The 21,390-nt window shown below is 44.8% G+C and overlaps 1 protein-coding gene across 8 annotated transcripts in view; it reads left to right on the top strand.

The window, feature by feature from the left end:
• The first annotated feature begins 70 nt into the window (after window positions 1–70).
• LLGL2 (LLGL scribble cell polarity complex component 2) overlaps window positions 71–21,390 on the top strand; it is a 33,778-nt gene continuing 12,458 nt past the window's right edge. For 2 of the 8 annotated variants that reach the window (XR_014185506.1, XM_082066955.1), the window contains exons 1-10: window positions 497–707; window positions 8,536–8,643; window positions 14,754–14,851; window positions 15,824–15,905; window positions 17,071–17,186; window positions 17,787–17,945; window positions 18,711–18,873; window positions 19,046–19,178; window positions 19,973–20,027; window positions 20,214–20,368. Coding sequence is in view for 7 of the 8 variants with exons in the window: in XM_082066955.1 (XP_081923081.1) it covers window positions 678–707; window positions 8,536–8,643; window positions 14,754–14,851; window positions 15,824–15,905; window positions 17,071–17,186; window positions 17,787–17,945; window positions 18,711–18,873; window positions 19,046–19,178; window positions 19,973–20,027; window positions 20,214–20,368 (1,099 nt within the window). In the remaining variant the exon portion in view is untranslated. Of the gene's footprint in view, window positions 94–496; window positions 708–1,279; window positions 1,358–1,544; window positions 1,565–8,535; window positions 8,644–8,850; window positions 8,973–14,297; window positions 14,366–14,753; window positions 14,852–15,823; window positions 15,906–17,070; window positions 17,187–17,786; window positions 17,946–18,710; window positions 18,874–19,045; window positions 19,179–19,972; window positions 20,028–20,213; window positions 20,369–21,390 lie in introns of those variants that run through there. The other 6 variants (XM_082066960.1, XM_082066956.1, XM_082066957.1 and 3 more) reach the window with 6 other exon arrangements.

Here is a 21,390-nt window from a genome sequence, read left to right as displayed (position 1 = left end):
AGCGGTATCATAGCCCAAGGTGGCCAGGATCTGCTGCAAGCACGGCGCCTGTTCCTGTTCCATGCACGCACTCCTGCTATCAGATGCTGGAAGGTGAGGGTCTGACAGCTCCTCCCACATGTCCTCCCCTTCCTCCTCCTCCCAGCAGTGCTTTTGCTCCCATAACCCTCTTCAAACACCGGAGTTGTTCACAGCTCCAGTGTGTTCCCTCAGCATTCTCCCAGACTGTTTTGCAGATTAAAGACAGTGGGAAGAGGGTTTCTAAGAACAGGCGCAGCCAGAAGAGCTCCAGTTTGACCCACAGGGCCCACGTTTGTCCCGGTATTAGGTCAAGCTCACTCCCGTTGATTTCATTCTGTCTCATCTGCTTATGCCAAGGTGGAATTGTATCAATGAACTCTACAAGAGCCACCCAGTGAGTTTCGCTGGGGCAGAGACTCCCTGATTCAGCATGAAACAATTACAATTTAATAACCACTGCAGGGAGGATTGAGAAACTGTGGCTGCCTTGCTCAGCACCACAACATCTGACAGTGCTTTTACCAGGATGGGATTATGATGCAGACTGATACCACTGCTTCATTTTGGCCTGCAATGAGGATTGGCTGGATGTTGCAAGAAGGTGACAGAAATTAATATTTTAATTGGAAAACATTGCTTTTGGAAGCTTGGCTGAAATGTCGACTGGTACTGGCCCCTTGGCAGAGGTAATTTCAAGCTTTTGCGTGGATGCAGAGAGGTTGGCAGACCTTGTACTACCATTGCACTCCACATAGCTGGCCGAGGAATCAGTAGTTGTTATTCCCTGCAATAGGATATAGACTGTTGTGTAGCAAGGTAGCAGTGGTTGTGTGGCTCTTTCCAGCTAAGGCTTCAACTTTCTGTTAAGCCTTTCCATCTTTTTTTTTTTGCAACCGACGACCGGTTGGCACCTTCCCTGGGCTTGGTTCCTGCCCCTCGCGGGGCTGGCGGGCGAACAGAGCCGGGAGTGGGGGCCCTGACACGGCCGGTGCTCGGTGTCCCGGTCGCCCCTGTGGCGCGCTCTGCCCGCGCCAGGCAGCGTGGCCGCCCATATGGCCACCGCTTTCTGATTGGCTGCGAGCGAGCGGAGTGCTGAATTATTCATGACCGCGCCGGATGAAAGGGAGGCTCAACTTAGTTTGCATGCGAGGCCCCGCCCCAGAAGAGCGATTTGCATATCTACGGCCCCGCCCCGTGGGGGCGGTTCCCGTGCGAAGGCCCCGCCCTACCGCACCCCTCCCGGAGGTGCCCGGGGAGCGAGGCCGCCGCGCAGGCGAAGGGGGAGCGGGCGCGGAGCGGAGCGAGGCCGGGGCGGCCCCGGCTTCAGGCCCCCCAGGTGAGCGCGGCTCGCTGGGGCTCCGCGGGGGGTGCAGGGCTGGGGCCGGCCTGGCGGGATAGACTCCAGGACAGGGTCCTGGCGGGGGGTCCGGCCAGAGCGGCCCCGGGAGGGCTCGCTGCGGCGGGCCGGGGCGGCACCCGCTCCTCCTGGGCTTTGCGGCGCCCCGCGGGCTTGCTCCCGGAATCCCTCCGGCGGGGCTGGCAGGTGCTCACCGGTTCCCCCGCCTCCGGGAGGTCCGCTTCCCCGCGTTCGCGGGCCCTCCGCGCTGCCCCGCTCCGGCGAGCCCGGCTGCCGGCTCTGACCCGGACGCACTGGGGCTGCCCACAGCTGGAGCCCCCGCACCCCAGCGCGCCCCGGGACACCGGCCGTGGCTCGCCCCTAAAACTTCAAGCGCTGACGTTGCGGGGCTGGGTTTGTTCGGGGTCTTTTGTTTGCCTTTTTAATTTTTTTTGCCTACCGAGTTTGCCGTACTGTGTGCGCTCTGGAGCGGGGGGCGTAGGGCACCGCACGGCAGCTTCACATCCTGGGATTTCATGGAGGTCGCGGCGGTGGCCGCTTGTTCCGTGACTTCCTGCTTCACCCCTCGGCGCAGGGGGGCCGGGGCCGAGCCGGAGCCGCCGTGGGGGGCTGGGGGACCGGCCCCGGGACGGAAACTGCCCCGCTGGCTCCTGCGAGAGCCGTCCGGAGCGGCCCCTTTCCCCGCTGCTGCCCCGTCCTGCCGTGCGGAACATCCCTGCCGGCAGCCCGGCCTCGGAGCGCTCCATCTGTTACGGCTGGTTCAAAGCAGATGTGATTAGTAAGGATTGCAGCGTCTCCTTTGGGACACTCTGTTAGCATTTCCTTTGTTTTCTTTTTCTTTAAATCCCTGCTCATATTAAATATATCACATTACTGGTTTATTTTCCTCCCCAAAGTTTTAAGAGCTTGATGGGTGAGGGAGCACATTACTTCTAACAGGCAGCAAGAAGGTGAAACAAGTTGTTTAGCCTTTGTCTCGGGTTGCCCTGCAGTTGTGGTATGGGAACAGGCTGGTTACTGACAGCTTGTCTCCTGGAGGTGAGGCTTAACCTTGACTTTGGAGAAGGTTTGGTGTGTTTAGCATTGGTAATGGTGTAGAGCAGTTGAAGTATTCTTCTGGGTCTGCGTTTCTGCAGCATAGTGGCACAAATCTTTATGCTTGTGTGAGGATAGTGACAAGATTGGAGGACAGATTCACTGAGATACTAAAAATTGTCCGTTGTAATGTTACTTGATGGGGAGTGCTGCTCTTTGTAGTCATCTGAGAGCACTTTGGTCAACTGGAATATCTTGCTTTACCAAGTCCCAGGTGAAGCTGTGTGCCCCAAGCAGCTGCCTGGTGATTTTAGCTTTGATTTGGGAAGCTGGTGCTCCTGGCAAGTGGAATGCAAAGCGGTGGTACATCCTAAGGCTTCTCCGTGCGTCTTGGCACGTTCCTTGTAAAGACACGGAGGGGACAAGGATGATCTGTGCGGATAGTGAGCAGCCCCTAATCCTGCTCAGTGCTGCTTGTAGCCGCGTGAGGGGCTCCCTTTAGTCCCTACGGTGTTGAAAAGGGAGAAGAGTTCTCCATAGAACAGTGCTAAGGAATATTTTTGTCTTTGATTTTGAACAAATTGCACTGGATGTAACTACCGACTAAAGAAAACTATTGGAGGAGTTAAAGCAGTTGAGTCCTATATCTTCTAGTGGCTTTTTAGCGCAGTAATGTGATTATTAATGGGAATTGCTTATGGATGAGGTGTGGTTTTTTTCTTGGCCGACACAGAGACTTGAGAGATATCGAAGAGTAAAAGGTTTTAAGCATCTCTAATGTAATGCAATTAGTACATGGCCATAAAAGTATGTGATACTGCTAGTAGCCTGATGTTTCTTTAAAATAGTTTATCAAAGGAGGGACTGGCGATAGCTTAAAGTTTGATTTCTGTGCAGAAATTCTATGGGAACTCCAGTTCTCATCTAGAAGCTGCTTCTTGCTTGATCTCTTTGTGTTGCTTTAAGAAGCAAATGCTTTTGTGTTTTATTCCATTGCCCCAATATGTTTGGTGTAAAATGCTATTCCAAAGTTACAAGCCACTCTTCCATTTGAATCCTGCTGCTTGGGAGCACACACAGTTTTGCATCATGTGCGATAGTGTTGTTTAGTGTGAAGACTTTGTTCTGCTGTAGCGTTTTGAAACTTCATGTTGTCATGCTCCCATGACAAGGCAAACACAATAGGAGTCATAATGACACACAAGGTTTGCACAATTAGTAAATTCATTGCAAGTGGGCAGTGCCTGGTAACTCCAAGCAAAAGACTGCGAAATAACATGAACTTGCCTGATTTGTATGATGGGTTCTCAATTATTTTTCAAGAGTTCTTGGGGAATCTGTCTCGGATCTTTTATGTAATATTTTCTGTGTTTTGGGAGGGCAGCCACCTGCGTGTAGTGTTGACACAGTCTGTTCAGTTGTTCATTCAACCACCTGGCTCTCCAGGTTCAGGGACAGTAATCCTGTTTTACGGGAGGATCTTTCGGTTTACCTCTCTGCTAGTGCCTGGCTACTGTGAGCAAGGTGCATCCGAACACTCTCCTGTTTATAAAGCTGCAGGTTTTTCATGTGCTGGCACTGTTCCTGCTTGGCTCCTGCTTTCTCCTTGAGTATCTGTCTTCACAGTGTGTTACAGCTGAGCATGATTGTAGAGATGCGCCTTATACAGCGACAACCTAGGGAAGAGAATACCTAGGGCTGGTTTCATTGATTTCAAGCTAAAAGCATTCTTAAACTTGTAATGAATCATGTCTGATGGCTCCTGTAATCGATAAACTTGATAAGACTAGTATTTAAACGATGCTTTGAGAGATCATTGGCGCTAAGGAATAGCTTTTCCCTGTGCGATTGGTCCGGCCTCTGTTCTGTTGCTGCTGATTGTTGGTAACAGGAACAAGGCAAACGTCTGGATGCCCGAGGAAACCTAGTTCAGACAGGGCTGTGGCGGTGACCGGTTGTTATAGGAGCACTAGCTGCTCGTAGTTCAAACAAAGCTTGTTGATAAGGCCTCTTTTATTTTAGCAGGGTTGATAAAGTAGTATCAGATGCATAGGTACAAGTTCTTTTTTTAAGGACCTGTAAGCAGGAAGGGGTGATGAGGAAGGAATGAAAAGGAGCCCTAAAACAAGACAAGATTTAAGAGTTCTTGAGATACTTGGTGCCATTTTTTAAAAGAAAGCTGTTGGACCTTATCCCATTGAAAACCTGTTCAAGTTGAGTAAAGGTTGCATAGGGAGAACACAGGTGGTACCATGCAACTCTCCTATGTGAGCAAAATAAAGTCATTTTAGGTATGTTTTTGTTGTGGGGTTACCTGGGGACTGTATCCACGCAGTACTTGTCTACGTAGTAAAAACTTCTGACCTGGGCTTCCTCGTCTTGCAAGACTGGATTAACTTGTGTGGTTGGGACTTAGAACATTGGTTCTCTTATACTTTTGGCTGGAAATTCCACTATAATGGGAGAACATAAATATTGCAATGAATTTCTACAAAGGGTAATTCCCCCCAGCCCATGCCTGGTTGACGGAGAAAATCCAGAGTGTCTCAGCGAGCTGTGTGTGGGCATCAAGACCCATTGCTGTGTGCAAAAGCAATGGAGACAAAGCAAAACGTGGAACTCTGAGGGGATTGCTGACACACAGCAGTGAGGAACAATTAATGCTTTTCCTAGGAAGAAGCATTCGTTTTTCTATTGAATGTGGGTCTGTTGTGAGATGTGACATATGTACTTGCCATAAATCTCAACATCCTAAATGAAAGGAGCTGAGCAAGGAAGCCAGAATGAAATCTGGTTTCAATGTTAACGGCTCCTTAGTCTGTGATCAGAAACGGGATCGTCTTGCAACTCATGCTTTCATTGCATTTCTAGCTGAGTAATGAAGGGCTTTTGTTTGTGGCTGGATCTAATCAAATGACAAAGGGTACCTCCTATTTAGCTAAGCATTCAGCTAATGAAGCCGCAGGAGCTTGATGTACAGGGCACTCTGAGCTTTGCCGTCAGGTGTCCATGTACTGAATATGAGCAAAATAGGGACTGACTCAGCCTTGGGCTGCTGTTGCCTACAAACAACTGACCTCAGTGCATCTTGGAAGAAGAAAATGATGCACAGTTTCTGGTAAAAGGCTCATCTTTGAAAACCTAAAGAATTGTTTCCCTGGAAAATAAGACCATTAGATACATGCAGACCTGGCATGGCTTCAGAGGCTACTGGAGGATTCCTCTTTGGCTACTGGTAGCCACAACTGTTACCATATGGTTATAAATGCTGGCTGGCAGATAGCTGCAGAGCACATGGGATTGGAGTTTTATGTAAGACACTGAAGGTGTGTGGGAGAGAAACTGGTCGGCTAATATGTAAATGTGCATCTGGAAAAGAACGTTATACAGATTGTGGAATCTTTTTTTGTTTTCTTCTAGATTTGGAAAAGGCTTTTTTGTACTAAAAGGAAAATTATTCGCATTGACAAGAGCTTTGCAAAGTTATAATAATAATTCTGTTTGGATCACCTGTTCCACAGCGATGCCATTCTCTTTGCTCTTCCTCCTTTGCTCAAAACTGCTTTTCCTCTTGTCTCCTCCCTTACTGTGACACTCAGGAGTTCTTTGATCGGGCAAGTCAATTGATACAAGTGAACGAGAGGTGACTTTTGTAGCGTGCCTTCTCTGATCATAATGGACACATCAGCTTGCCAGGATGATGTTTCTTCAAGTGAGCTCTGCTTGATTCTGAGCTCCTATGCTCCTTAGCCAGTTGAGCAAGTTGTTGTGGGCTGGAGTGTGAATGCTAGATCTCTTGCATAAGCAGGTTAAAACAGCATGCAATTAATATTTCAGAATAAAACATTCTAACAGAGTGTTAAATATAAAGTTGTATCTCTCTCAAATCAAGCCCGATCTGCTTACTTTGCTCGTAACAGTGAGTTTGCCTCTGCTGTCACAGCTGAGGTCTCTTTTCCGAAGTGGGAGGATAATTAGTAGAGTTTCTCTGTGGGTTTGCCTAGTTTAACAGGTCCAGGACATTGACTGACAGTGGGAAAGGGTGCGTCTTTTTGGCACTTTCCTTTCCTTGGCTGGCTAAGGGCAAACTGTGTTATACATGGGTGTGATATGCTCTCCTTGCATAGCACAGCAGCTTGTCACTGCTCTGTAGCTTTTTCTAACTTAGAGTAAATATAGCCTTGTGTAAATATGTCCCTCTTTCTCGCAGGAATGTCTGGTGAAAGAAACTTATGATCTGATAGAATTTTTGAAATTTCAGTTGAGGTACCTAAATCACTTTCCAAGTGAACTATACTTTTATTTTTCCTCTCTTTTTTGAGGGACCCCTGCTGTATGTGTGTTTGTACATGTTCTTCCCCCCCGCACAGTTGGCATACACAGATACCTGTTAGCTCCCTGCTCAGAGGTGCTTTTCTCTGTGGTGAACGGGGATGCTGGTGACTCTAGGTGGGGACTAAGTGACTCAGGCTCTTGGTGCTGATGTGATCTTCTGGTCCTCTGAACCAGGACTGCATTGCAGTCTTCTTAGTGAGCTCTGGACAGTACTGCGTAGGTGGCTGGAGATTTTGGAGCGTGAGCAGGAAAGGTAGAAGGGTACAACAAGGAGGTCCAAGTTCTAACTAAGGGAGTTTCTAAAGGGACTTCTCAAAAATGAGGCTATGGAGCATCCTGTTTATAATACTATTTCATTTTTTTAGTCTTTTACAGCTGGTAAGTCCTTGCTGGAAGGTATTTGAAAAATAATTCAAGCTGCTCAGGATTGGCTGGCTGATTTAAGTCGCTAACGAGAGACCATAGTTATTGTAGGAGCAGAGACAGCCACCTTGTTTGCCAGCTCTGCTGCTCCCATTATCCAGACAGGTGGTGAGAGCTCTCCCCTCCGCCACCCTCCAGCCCCACACTGTGACCAAGGGCCCGAGGTCCTCTGTTTGCCTGACAGTCCCGTTGGCACTCCTGGCCCCTCTCTTCCCCTTGAGACAGTAGCCTTCCCCAGCTTGCTGTGCGTGTGTGTACCTCTTCTGATGACGGGCTGCTATAGAATATCTATACAGATTCCTCATTGGACCTCAGGAGTTCTGGCCCTCACTGTGCCTGTGTGTTGTGTACAGAGTAGCTGGTAATTGGCTGTAATTTCCTGTCCAACAAATGAAAATAAGATACTGACAGGAGTGTCCAGTAGCTGCTTCATGAGCAGCTGAGCTGTGTGTGCACTGGAAACTGGAGCTTGTCAAAGATGGCCAGGGCAGGCAGGAGCACTTATGCCCAGGTAAGTTGTCAGGATGCGATTCAAACCTTTGCTCTTGAATTGGCAGAGTTTTACTTGTCATTTAGCACCTCTGCAGAGGGGAGACCTGACAAAGAATCTCTCGAGCTGTACAGAATATGAAGCTGTAGCCTGGCATCCCCAGTGTGGTTGGTAGGTTGAAAGTCAGGTCTAATTAGTCCTGCTTGGATCCTCTTGGTGCTACGAGAGACACAAAGCAGTCAGATGTACTGAAAGGCTTGTGCTTCTAGTTGCACATTGAACTGCAGGTGCAAAATTTCCTTCCCCTACCCCCACCTTGAGCAGGGAGTTAGGCTTGATATTTTACAAAAGCAAGTTAATAATTAATGCAGCTACCCTGCAGGCAGCACAGCGCCCTTTCTGCCCTACCCATGGAGCGAGCTGAAAATGTGCTTCTTTCTCTTTTTAGCTCAATAGCTGGAGGGTTACCTGGGGTGAAAACTGATACTAGTCAATAATGCCTGTGAGCCCGGGGGTTAGCCTTTAGACTGGGTTTGTCGAAATGTTTATGTGAATGCTACAGTTTTGCTTGGCTTTTCTTTGAATAAGGTCAACCAAAGTGGTCACAAAATGGCCAAGTGTAAAAACTCTTCTAAAATCCTCTTGGCTTACCTGTGCTGGTTTGCTTTAGCATTGTGAATATGGCATTGTGTAAGTCCTGCACCAGAGATGCCACTCTGTGCTGGTATCGGGTTTTAGTTACTCGATAGCAATGTTGTCTCATTGTGCTCTGGCTGATTTGTGTTACCTGCTAAACCAAAATAACTAACCTACTTCTGCCTGCTTCTCTTCTCGGGCTGCTTTTGTTCATATGGCTTTGTTTTTTTGTTGTTAGGATTTTTGGTGCCAAGATACAACAGCAAGGAAGATGAGAAGGTTCTTAAGACCAGGACATGATCCAGTGAGAGAGAGGCTTAAACGCGACCTGTTCCAGTTTAACAAGGTACGGTGCTTTCCTCAGAATTCAAGGCATATGTGTGCAAGGCAAATGGATCCTGAGCCATTGCAGAGTGTAAAGGGAAGGAAAAACTACTCGAGCGTGGGTGGAAAAGTTAAATTTAGGAGACGTGGTTTGTTTTCTTTTTCAGTTCTGTCTCTTTTTCCCTCCCCAATGTGTCTGACTGGTTTTCTCTAAGCTCACAAGCATGTTCTCAGTTCTGGCTTTTGTTTTTGAGAAGAGCGATATTGTCATGCTGTTGAGTGGCACTTGCTGAGGGAAGAGATCTTCACAGCAGCTTTTATATACTCTGGGTGTTCTGCAGTTTGTTATAGGTATGTTATAGGTCTTTGTGGTACCACTATGAAAGTAAACATTTTTCCAAAGATACTCATAAGCCACAGCTTGTGATGCAGCTGAAGCCTGAGTTCTTTGTTCATGATTGGACTTTGGGTTTATAAGTATACTTCTGGTTTTGAATGTGAATTTAAAAGGTTGTGGTAGAAACGTGGTAGCACCTACACAGTACAATGGCCATTAATAATTAATTTGCTATTATCTTAGTCTGAATCTGTATCTGATGTTTTTCCTTCCCTCTGTGCTATCTGTCCAACACTCTGGGCATTTTTCTTTTGAGCCCTGGCCAGGAACATAGTGCTTTCATCTTTGTAAATGCCTAGGATTAATTTATTGCAACTTACATCTTCATTTGCTATCAGAAATATATTTGTAGGTTTTGTATTTCCAAGGTTTAAATGGAATTTTGCTGCAAAGTATAACGGACAAATGAAGTCAGCCTAGGAAATAACCTCCTTGATTGATTCATTAAAGTTCTAGTGTAGATATATACCTTGGGTATCTGAGATGAATGATTTAATGTAATTTGGTACTAAACCACACCATTTCCATGCATATCTCCTTCCTGTTGGGAGACAAAAGGGATTCAGGAGTGCTCCAGGCCTGTTTTCTGCTTGCTGCCATGGGGAAATGCTTGTGCAGATGCAGTAAAAATTTTAGTGAATGAAGACCGGGACTGAATTGGTTTTAACTTTTAGCTGGGTGCAATGTCAGCATCAGAAGAGATGTCCCAGGGATGGGTGAGAATTGCTTATAAGCGTATAAAATTATATATACCTTGGAAAAACCTTTGCTATTTCAGGGATGTCTCTTCCTTAAATGTGCCTTTCTCTTATGAGAATGTTTGGCTAAACTTTACCTGCCGGAGACAGACTGGTTTGGATAATGCAAATCAGGGCTGAAAGAACTAGATTTTGCAGCAGAGGGAAACTTCCAAATATGTTATAAGTTGGCATCACCATTTGTGACTCCATTTGATTCAGTCCTAAGGGTAAATATTGCATTTTGTTTCTGGAGAGGCGACTGCTTTGGACACTTCCTGATGGTTTGCACTCATTAACGACTTGATAATTAAAGGCTTCGCCAAATGCATTTGCACTTTAAGCCACAATACTTGTTCATTTCCAACAAGAATTGGAAAAGGAATGAATATTAGACCATTACATTATACCAGAATCTTTGACATTATACTTTTTTCTTGCATAAAGTTTTTTTTTTTAAGCCTTTCGTGTCCTTTTCCAGTATGTCCAGAGATAATGGATAATTTGAAAGCCTTTGATACAATAAACATGTACTCACACCAGGTAGACTGAGAAGATCTGGGAAAGTCTGACCTTAGTTCTGACCTGTTGAAGGTTGTGGCTTCAAGGAGCCAAACACAGAAGTACTTTCTGTGCTAGACTGTCCTTGTCTAACGTGCCGGTAAAGCAAGCACGTTAGTGCTGGTGAGCAAGGTTTTAAACACTTGTTATTTGAGGGCTTTGAAGCACTTCTGGTTAAGAACCTGCTTGGGAAATATTTTGTGGGACCATGAAGTTGCTGATCAGAGAAATGGTGTGGTGTGCTTGTGCCTCTTTGTGTGGTGCTGCTGGTGACTAAATGGAAAGTCTGTACCTTAAAAGTGCTGGGGATTCCTGCCCTCCTTTTGTTGTTTACGCTGGAGTTGAATATGGATGCATGATACCACGTAAGTTTAGTGTTAATATAGTGGAATGTGTTTGACCATGCTGACCTACTAATGGACTTCAATTTAAAAAGTCTCTTTAATGGGTGGTGCTGGATTTTTTTTGTTTGTTTACTCTCTCAAGTATAAATATTTTGCAATCTTTTTACTGCTTTTTCCCTTGCGTTTCTGTTGCAGAGAAGAGGTGGTCCAGATGGTTTTAAAGGACCGATTGACCACTTGACAATCTCTTCAAACTGCCCTCAAGCTCATGTTTGTTTCAAAAAACACCTTCCTAAATTCTGGTAGTCACTGAGCTTTGCATATCTGTTTCTCTGTATGAGTAAGAACTTCTCACACTTGTGTGTACCTGTTGCAAGAATCTGTTTTTAGCTCAGTGGATTGGATGGAAGAGAAGGTATGTGGACTTGGCAGTCTACTTCTTTGAGTTTATCCTGCTTTTGGAAGTAGTATTTGGATGCCTTTGGCTCAGTCCAAGCCCTGCAGAGCAAACATGTTCAGGCTGGCATTGTCAGACTAGATGATGGGTAACACACAGGTGAACCAGCCTGTCTTACAGCTGAATGTTACCAAACTGGGAACATTGCATTTAATTTACGGCTTTGTGTTTTTTTTCCCCTCTTTTCAGTCTTCCTAACCCTTTGCTAATGGGTGTGATATATAACTTACCTTAAATCTGAATTAGTGTCTATGCAAAGTAGGTTTAACACATACAGGCTCCATCGTTTCTTCAAAAGACGTATTAGCAAAGGTACAAGGTTTGATTGCCTGTGACTGGGTTTGTCTCCACTTTGTCATAAAACAATCTGAGAGGAGAAGTGGAGAGAAACGAAAGAAGGGAGGCAGCACTGAATTTCATCTGCACAGCTTTAGTGTGGGCTGGGAACAACTGTTACGTTTGGCCACATTTTTCCTGCAGTACGATGACATGAAGCATTTCTGCTCGTTAATGCTGCTGACATCGGGCTTAATTGTACCGAGCCTGACAAATCTATGGTCTGAGGAAAATCAAAACGAAAGCTCCTACCTTTCTTCAAAGAAACAAAGGCCCTTTTGAGACGGAGGGCACATTGTGGGCACTCTAGTTTCTGATTTCAGCTGTGCTGAAAGGCTCCATTGTAACCTCTCCTGTTCCCCGTGCTGGGTTTACCTGCTGAGCAGGTGAAAGGGCTGCCTGATGAAAGCTGCCCAAGAGGGGGGAAAAGAGGGCAGCCGAAAAGCTGACTCAATGTGGTTTAACAACTGGGTGTAAATCAGCAAAAATAGATCTGGGTAATCAGTACAGTGAATGTGAACGCCTGGTTGTGTCACATACAGCCAAAAAGCCACCGTGCTGCCTTTCTTGCTTTGCTTTGCAAACAATGACAGAGGAGGGAGTTACCTTCGTTATGTCTTATGGGCATCTTGGTTGAAGATTCAAAGCTGTCAGAAACCATTAGTCCCTTTACTTCATGCTGCGGTTGTTACTGATACTCTCTTCTTACGCTTCTGCATGTGATGCTATAGCTACTGTAGCTTTTGCAAATTTGCCTATGAGGTGGGGGGTGGTACTTCAAGTTTTCTACTGAAGGAAAACCTGGAGAAAATATTACCCTCCTATTATTATTACTGAGTTCCTACATGCTCGGTTATGCAGTTAATAGGTCTCATACTTGAAAATTAAAGCTTCTATTGATCTGTCTAATATGTTTACAAATTAACACATCAAAACCAAGATATAATTAGGCCAGAATTAAGGCTGGTATTGACAGCTTCCTAACAGGCAGTACAGGATTGTGTAAGTCATGGCTTTCTGTTATGACAATCATGGCTAAAGCCTTATCTTCTGGGCTGGAAGAAATCTCAGAATAAACATAGTTTCTAATTGATGTTTTATTGAAAACGGCACTTAGTTGTGCTGACGGCGTGACGGTGCAGTGACTGTGAACAAGTTGAAACTAAAACTAACAGTGGAATTACACCAGTGTCTCGCAAATGAGTTCCTCGCTCTGTTTTGGGGGAGAGTGGAATGGTGTCTATTGCCTCTGCTACACCTGATTCAATTAAGTCTGATTTGCTGTTAAGATAACATGACTTGAATCATCTTCCCAGAATTGTATGTCATGGCTTCATACTCCCACAACTTTGACAACTAGGAAGCTCGTCTGTGGTGTCTCGGTAGCTGTCGTGTCACAGAGAAATTCTTCTTTGCCTGCGCTGGGTTAGAAAACTGCCCCGTTTCAATCCTGAGTCTGTACAACAGTTCCTGATTTCATACAGGCTCCTCTAGGAGGTTTTACATGTGTAGCTAAGCAAAGCTTGGGTAGCAACAGCTTAAAGGGCGATGCTAAAAAGATTGACTTCTCAAAATTTGTTTTTAATAATACAGCCTTAACACTTAAATTACCTTCTCAGATTATGAATAAATAAGGCTGGAGATTAAGTTATTGTAAAGGGAAATAAACTTGGTCATTTTGGAGCCAGTAATACTAATCTTAATTTACTACTTATAAGACATGAAAAATTAGTATCTGCTCCTCTGCCCAGTCTTATGAGTTGGCAAGCAAAAAATCAGGAAATGCTCCAGTATTTCCATTTTTATATCGTCTAAACTGGTTTATCTTCCCCTAATAGGACCTCAAAGTGGAGTAAGTGATGACTTAGAGGAAGGAGGTCTATTTTTAGAATTTATGAATCGCGATCATATGGCTAAAACCGAAGGAATCTGGCAGACTGTGGGGTGAGCCATATCCTCCTGCGCTGGGTCTTGGGGCAGGAGCAGAGAAAGGGCATTAAAGTACTTTGTACTTTCAGCTGTAGCACCTCGGGCTAATGGCATGACCACAGAAGTGAAACTGCCTGGATTTGTTTCTTCTGCAAGGGATTAACTTGGGAAATCACTATGCAGGAAATAAAGTCCAGGTGTTACTTTTAGGTTGAATCAGTAGATGGGAGGGTTCTCTGCTTATTATTATTATTATTATTATTTTCCTGTGAGTGGTCCTGGGGCTTTTTTGTAACAAATTCCTATTCTGTAACTGACCAGCTTGACTTAGAATAACATATTTTCCAGAAGCTGGGACTGTAAGGATAATAATGTGTTCCAGGAAGTAGCCGTATTAATCTTTGGGCACACAAATTCCTCTTCACGTGGCTGTATGTTGTTGAACGCTCATGCGTACGTGTTTTGTCTAAACAATGATAATGGCCGTGCATTAATGCTTCTAAAAACTTGACTGAGCTATTTTGCAAGCACTTAATTGCATCCTGTAAATATGGCAGAATTAATTCCATAGTGTGTAAATGCATCGGCCATGCTAAGTGTGGTGTGTCCAACATGCTCCAAATCTTCCTCTTGGTGCAGTGTAAGTTGTACTTTGGGGAAGCCACTAAAGCCAAGCGACTTATAAGAGTGACTGACATATTTTTATTAATAAATGGCTTTGCACAAGTCTGAGGTGGCTTAGCAAGATCCGGCTCTCATTAAATTCCAGTGTTCCTTGCGCTACCTCTGGAAAATGGGTATCAGTTACATTAGTTTCCCTGACTGCCCCGTAGGAGATGTGTTTAGTTTTCTCGATGAGCACTGGTGTTCTGTCGGTATTTCTCCACAGCTTTGCGCCATTTCTCGATGTCAGTCAACACGAGGAGGTCACGAAGGCTGACCCGGGTGGAATTTGGTGGATGAAGCTGACCTTACCATACGCAGTAATTGTGTCAGACTTTGAAATTGTGCTGAGCAGTTGGTTCACAGAAGTGGAGTTGATGTGGAGTGGTGGAGTGTGCTGTGCCCGAGCAAGCTGTGCTTATGCAGAGTTATTTATAATCGTAACATAAAGAGCCGCTTGGGTTACAGTTTTCAGAGTATTTCTCTTCCATTTCTGTTGCACTTCTGCATATCCTGGCTGCAGAGCCAGGGATTCTTGCAATAGATTCAGCAAATCTAACCTGTGTTTGAACACTTTTCAACAGAAAAAGCTGCTGTTAAGTGCTGTGTTTCAGACTGACGTGCCATATTTAACTTCTGTTTTTTTCCTGTATATGATAATGCCCATGAAACATGCTGTTGATCGTGATTTTTCTTTCTCTTTACCAGACTGTGGAACATGGATTTCCCCATCAACCCAGTGCACTGGGCTATAGCCCGTTTCTCCGCCTTATGGCCATCGGCACGCGATCGGGAGCCATCAAACTGTATGCTTTCCAACAACTTTGCCTAGATTCTCTGACCACATCAGAATGTGCAACTTTAAGACACCGTAAAAAGTTAGACTGAGTATAAATCTGCAAGCAAGGGCTTCTGGAACACTGGAGCAGTTTGCCTGGGTTTGGTTTTGATCTGATCAGAATGGGATTATCTTGCCAAGAGCTGAACTATAGCTCAAGCAGAAGCTAAGCTGAAGCAGATATTTGACAAGATTCTTTGCTCTTGCTATGCAGAAGGTCAAGCTAGATCTGGCCTAAGTTTAGCAATCCTTCATGTTGTAAATTCCAGTGTTGTTTAAATATTTGGGGCAGGTTTTTTTTTTTTTTTTTAAAAGCAATTCTCTTTCAAAGGTTAAAACAAGTCAGAAGTGCCTTCAGCTTCCTGAGCTTTTGACTGTCCAGGCATTAAAGACCTAAATATTGAAGGTGGTGACTTTTTTTTAACTAACCATGCCCAGTTTGATTTTTATGTATATGCAAGACACTGAGGTGATTCCCATGGCACAGGACCAGCCAGACAAGCTGTGAAACAGGCCAGAAAGGAAAAGTTGATGTGTTCTTTGCCTGCTTAATCATTCATTCCTGGTGGTGTTTGTGTGCAGGGGCTGGACTCCACATGCGGGCAGTAGCCATCTGTCTCTTGGTTACAAATTAGTTAAGCAGGATTGTAGTGTCTGGGAAACCACTAAACATCTCTGAGAAAAAACAGGGTCCAGGCACCTCTGCTGCATATGCACAGAGGATGAAGTAAACTGCCATGTTCTCCTGCAGTGTGCAAAACATGCCATAAGCATATGAAATCAAAGCAGGTTTGCATTAATTCTTTTCAGTCCCCATCACTAAAAGTACGATGTGGTTTCAAACTAATCTCTTTTTATCTTGCTTGCTAGCAAGCTTCTTATCAATTAATTGTAGCTGTGGGTCATCTTAAGTACTGTAGATCCTCAACAGACTCTTCAGATATGGTGCTCCTGGGGTGGAGTTCATGGGTTTACATGAAGAAAACAATACTGTAATGCAGATTCACTTTATACCTGACCAGGTAAGTATATTTTCAGTGCTTCTGTGACTTATGTAGACCTCTCTTAAACAGGTGTTGAGTTAGTTCCAGGCAATGGGGCTCCTATTACAAAGTATATTCAAAAGCTGCTTGGACAGGAATGCTTACCCCAGTGGTTTTTGTGTTCTTAGCAGCACTGTTGCTGTGGAGATGCTCAGTAAAATTCAAGAGTAGCTTTATTGTTTGTAACTGTTAGTCATTATCTCAAGCAACATATTGGGAATGGTAATAAGGCCAGAATAGTTCAGGCAATCCACTGCAGAAGAGAGAACTTAGTTTTCCTTCTGTAGCCCCTATTTTTGCAGGAGGGCTGGGTGCTCAATCTTCTGCAGCACAAGTAGAACACCAGCTGCTGCTCAACTGATTTAATTATTTTCAGGAGTTCAAAACAGTACTGCTAACCTCACCTGCTGTTAAGCTTGTTGCCTTTGTGTGTTTTGGGGTATTGAATCTTGCAGACTGGTGTCTCGAGCATGCAGTTGTTTGCCCGATGCTCCCAGTATAGCACGAGCGGCCTCTTTGTGAGCGAGATTTAATTCTTGAGGTGGTTTTGGTTGTCTGTTTGCTTAACTAATGGTATAAGCTGAAACTCCCACGGGGAGTGTTGCACCAGGTGTGGCTTCGGCAGGTAAAATGCTTCAATTTGAACATGCAGCCAGCAGGGCTGGGCTCATAAAAGGGCTCTGACACAACCCTCCAGGATGAGGTTGGATGTGAAGAATGCAAGGAGTGTGGTGTAGCAGACTGGAGCAGCCCCACCCAAAGCTGGGGTGTGTTGCAGCAAACCTTGGTGAACTGATGGCCTGCAGCTGCCTGGCTGGGCTTTACAGCATAGGCTGGGCTTTACAGCATAGGCTGAGCTTTTTCAAGAGCCTAAATCCTTGTCATCCCCCTCAGTGATAACCTGTGTCCTGTATAAGAGTGTTTTCAGCCTTTTGGCCACTACTTGTCCCCCTCTAGCCCCCAAATCCCTTGCTGTCAGCTAACGGCATTGCTGCAGTATATACCCCCACTATGAAGAATTGTGGCTGGCTCCTCAGTCCCTCACCGGAGAATGATGAACAGCAGCAACTTTATTGCTAGATTATACTGTGTTATTTTTTTTAACATTGTGATTCCAAACGAAGCATATTGTGTGGTTTTGTAGTGCCAGCTGGTGACATTGCTGGATGATAACAGCTTGCACCTCTGGAGCCTGAAGCAGCACAACGGAGCTTCGGAGCTGCGGGAGGAGCACCGCTTCACCTTGAAAGGGCCACCTGGGTAAGCCGCAAGAGTGGTTGTGAGCTAGTTTGGGGATAAACAAGTAAGGAAATTCTGCTGTTGTTCCAAGTTAGAGCTTGTCCTGTTCTTAATGACTCCCACTCTTATGAATCCATTAAGGGGGCATCCATGGAAACCAAACAGGAGTTGGCGTGGGCCTGGGAGACCACCTTTTGAGAGTGTTGTAAAGGGTGACTTTTTTAATACTGTGCATCCATCCTGTGTGTACAGGAGCTGTAAATCTTAAGGTTAAGTAAATCTAAGCATCCCTTAAGTCAGAGTTTAAAATACTGCTATGGTTTTAGTTTCGCTTGATCTTGCCAGTTTGGGGTGAGCTATTTTTAGCTCCTTTGGAGACAGTTAATGAGGGAGGCTTCTGTAGAAAGGCATCTGGGTCTTTGTCCACATGCTTATCAACAGTGTTTTGACATAATTTATCTTCAAGCTAGTGCTTTATTCCTTCAAAAAAATCATGCCTGGCTCAAAATTTCTGCCTATAAAGCAAATGACACTTGTAAATACCTCTGAGTTGTTAGTTCTCTCAAGTTCAGTAATGATGGTGTTTTTGCATGCAGTAGATGAGTCTCTTTGCATGCCCAGGTCTCCACCAAGTGCCACGCAGATAACGGCCGTCCTTCCCCATTCCTCGCGGGAAGTCCTGTATCTTGGCACAGAGAGCGGCAACATCTTTGTGGTGGAGCTGCCGTCGTTCCGAGTGCTGGAGGACAGGACCATCACCTCCGAGGCCGTGCTGCAGCGGTGAGTGAGCGAACAGGCGGCGCTGCATGGAGCTGGAATCCCATGAGCTGACATCTCCTTTGTTAAAATGTCACCCTAGATTATGTACTGGGGCCTCGCTGTTGTGTTAAGCATTGTGCAAATCTGCATGTCTCCTGTGAAAGTAACTTTTGGTCCTGGTATGTGTTAATAGCAGTTTCTGTCCTGGTCAAGCCATCAGTGTCACAGTGGAGCTGTAGCATATAGGCAGAACTATACAGGAGTAAATCTGGAAACCTTGTGCTTGGTCCCTTGTGTTTACTTTTGCAAAAAAATGTTATGCTTAGTTGTAATTACCCATTTATTTTTTGACCATTGGCAGAACTTCTAATGCTGCTGTGTCCAAATAGGGATTTTGTTATTCAAGTGCTGCTGAAAACTGTCCTACTTTATAACTGTTGATTCCTACTGACATTTCCATGTTACCTTTATTCTGTACGTGTCACAAGAGAACAGGGTGCGTGGTTCAGACTGTCTTTACACTCCTGGGATCCAGTCTTGGAATTCATTGTAAACCTTGTGTTTTCCCTGAAGAAAATGGGACTGGGTGCATGTCTATGTGGCAGGCCTGCTGTGATGTCCTACATAACATTTTTCTGCTGCTTGAAGGATTTGTGGAAAGATCTTACTTCTTGTCATCTGTTTGAACTTTTTATTCCTCAGTTGCTCATTCTTATACCTTAACTGTTATTACAGTCATATTGGGTTATATCTGGAATAAATTTTTCTTGGTTTTCTCTTCTGTAGGGTACCGGAAGATTACTGTAACAGGCGCTCATGTGAATTGGTGGAAGCCCTTCGGGAGCATCCCAAGAACCCTGACCAGATCCTGATTGGATACAGCAGGGGCTTGATTGTCCTCTGGGACCTGCAGAATAACAAAGTGACACACCAGTTCCTGGGCAGCCAGGTATGAATTCATTCAGTTCAGCAGGGGAGGAAGGGCTCTCTGTTCAGAGCACTCCGAAGACAAGTAGATATAGGGCAAGCCTAACAAAGCTGCTTTTTTTAGTAAGAATGTATTGGTTTTGGGGGGGTTAACAGCTGTCTGGAGAGCAGTCATTGTGTGTCTTCCTCTTCAGCAACTGGAGAATCTCTACTGGCAGAGGGACGGCAGTAAATTCATTAGCTGTCACTATGATGGAAGTTACACGCAGTGGCCAGTATCCAGTGACAACAGGCAGCCTGAGCCTCTGGAAACCCTTGTGCCTTATGGTCAGTAAGTGAGATTTAATTCTTGCATATTCATTTAAATGCAAACTAATTTTGAGCTTGTGTGGGATATTTTAAGTTGTGTTCTTCCCAGTGTTTAATCCTAATGACAAAATGCGCAGCTGCCTTATGAATGGGTGGTGAGCCTAGACTAAGGGTTTTCAGTCCATTTTTTTTGTTTGGATTTTAAACTCCTTTACGATCTTGAGGTCTGTCTTGAACATGGAGAGCAAATGTGTTGAAGAAATTAGTGTCCCTTATGAAGAAGGGTGCTGGTGATTCAGCTCTTTGTTATAGCTCGTGTCCTGTTCAGCAGGAGTTGCCTGGATCTTCTGTAATTAATAGTGAGCTGAGTGTACTTTTTGTTGACCTGAGCAGTGAGGAAATGATGCCTCTGATTTGCTGAAACCCATCAAATGCGGGTGACCTCATCTTTCAAGCATATAGAAGCTTCTAAAACTCTATCCCCTTTACATTAGCTTCAGGAATGCCTATGCTTTTAAGAACCCTTTCTAGTTAATCAGCTTCTACAACAGCACTTCCATCCCTGTAGCCATCAGCAACGTGGTTCAAAACTTCCCCTGAACCTAAGCCTTGTTTTGCTGAGTGCTGTGGTCAATGTATTCTAGAAGGCTTGTCTGTTGTGGCTTGGTCTGAGGAGGTGGTGGTGGTGCCTACTGATTCAGGTGGCTCCCCTTGACCTGGAGAGTGAGCTGACCTGGGTGAGGCAGAGTAAGAAACTTCTTAATGTAAAGATACACTTATTGAATTATGGCAAATAACTCTGTTCTTTTAAGGTCCCTTTCCTTGTAAGGCCATCTCCAAGATCTACTGGCAGACAACAAAAAATGGGTAAGTTTGTGGTGTATCCCTTCACGCTGTTCTGTTTAAAGGCATTTACAGGGTCTGTACCTTAAGAGCCCTTCTTTAGAGTAACATAATAAGAATTTTTTGTAAAAGTTTGACTTGCTTCATGTCTTTGAAGTTTTGATTACTTCTCACTTCAGTATACACCACTAACTCTGTCTTTCTCTTAAGGCTTCCTTACATTATATTCCAAGGAGGGATGCCCCGGGCCAGCTATGGTGACCGGCACAGCATCTCTGTGGTCCATGGCAGTCAGCAAACAGCCTTTGACTTCACGTCACGGGTGATAGACTTCTTTGTAATCTTCAGTTCAGAGCCTACTGCAGGTATGTGATGAAAGGGCATTACTGAGGAATTAGAGTAGCTGTATGCGTGTGGAAATCTGCCTGGTATAAATAGCATGAAATGGGATAAGGAGGTCAGTTGTTTTGGGGTTTTCTGAGACTTTAACAGAGAATCATAGAATGATTTCATTTGGAAAAGAGCCTTAAGATTGAGTCCAACCATAGAAGAGATTTGCCATTTAAAAGTGAAATGTGAAATACTGGCATGAAGAATGGACTGGTTAGAAATGCCGTACATTCCTCAACAATTTAAGTTACTCCATTAATGAGAAAAGATCTCTTAGGCTCATGTCTGTGTAAGCTGGACACTGGACATAACCAGGTCATGAAATGAAGATCTGAATATTGCTGTTTGGAAATAGCACTTCAAAGGAGGCAATAATTAAAAACAGAATTTACTCCCACTGAGACACTGTTTCTTTTAATTACTACCTGGATTTATGACCAGGGCTTTGGGTAATAAATCAGCAAAAGGTGCAAGGGTCAGTATACAGAGAACTCAATTTACTTACTGCTAGTGAACATGAATGTAAACAGCTCTAAAACTGAATAGCGCTCATTCCACAGCTTGCTTGGAGCTTGTCAGATTTTTGCTTCTGTTGACGAGCTTTGTTGCCCTTACTTACACAGTAGCCATAATATTATTTATTTTCATGAAATTGTAAAGCATTTTCCCCAAGAACTGTTTGTCTGCTGCTGGTGTCTACAAGCTCCGTGACTGTACAGTATTGGAAGTTGGATCAGACCAAACTGCAGGAGTTTAGATGCTTTTTAGGAACCTGTAGGCAAATCTTCTGTTACAGAATCTTTCTGGTTTCTGGTTTACCTGGCAGACTAGTTTCCAGACCTATCTGTCTTTGTGTGCTGCTGGCGGTGACAGCTCCCAGCTCCACACTGTGCAGGTGTGGGCATCCGAATATGTAGGGGCAGGTTGGCAGACCAGACCACAGAGCCAGGGCAGGAACACTTGGGAAAGCAGGAATAAAGCAACAGCTTTTGGATTC

This window comes from Streptopelia decaocto, assembly GCF_964273445.1.
Source record: "Streptopelia decaocto genome assembly, chromosome: 16".
Classification (NCBI taxonomy): domain Eukaryota; kingdom Metazoa; phylum Chordata; class Aves; order Columbiformes; family Columbidae; genus Streptopelia; species Streptopelia decaocto.
The sequence above is the reverse complement of the archived record's forward strand: the minus strand, read 5'-3'. Positions and strand labels throughout refer to the sequence as shown.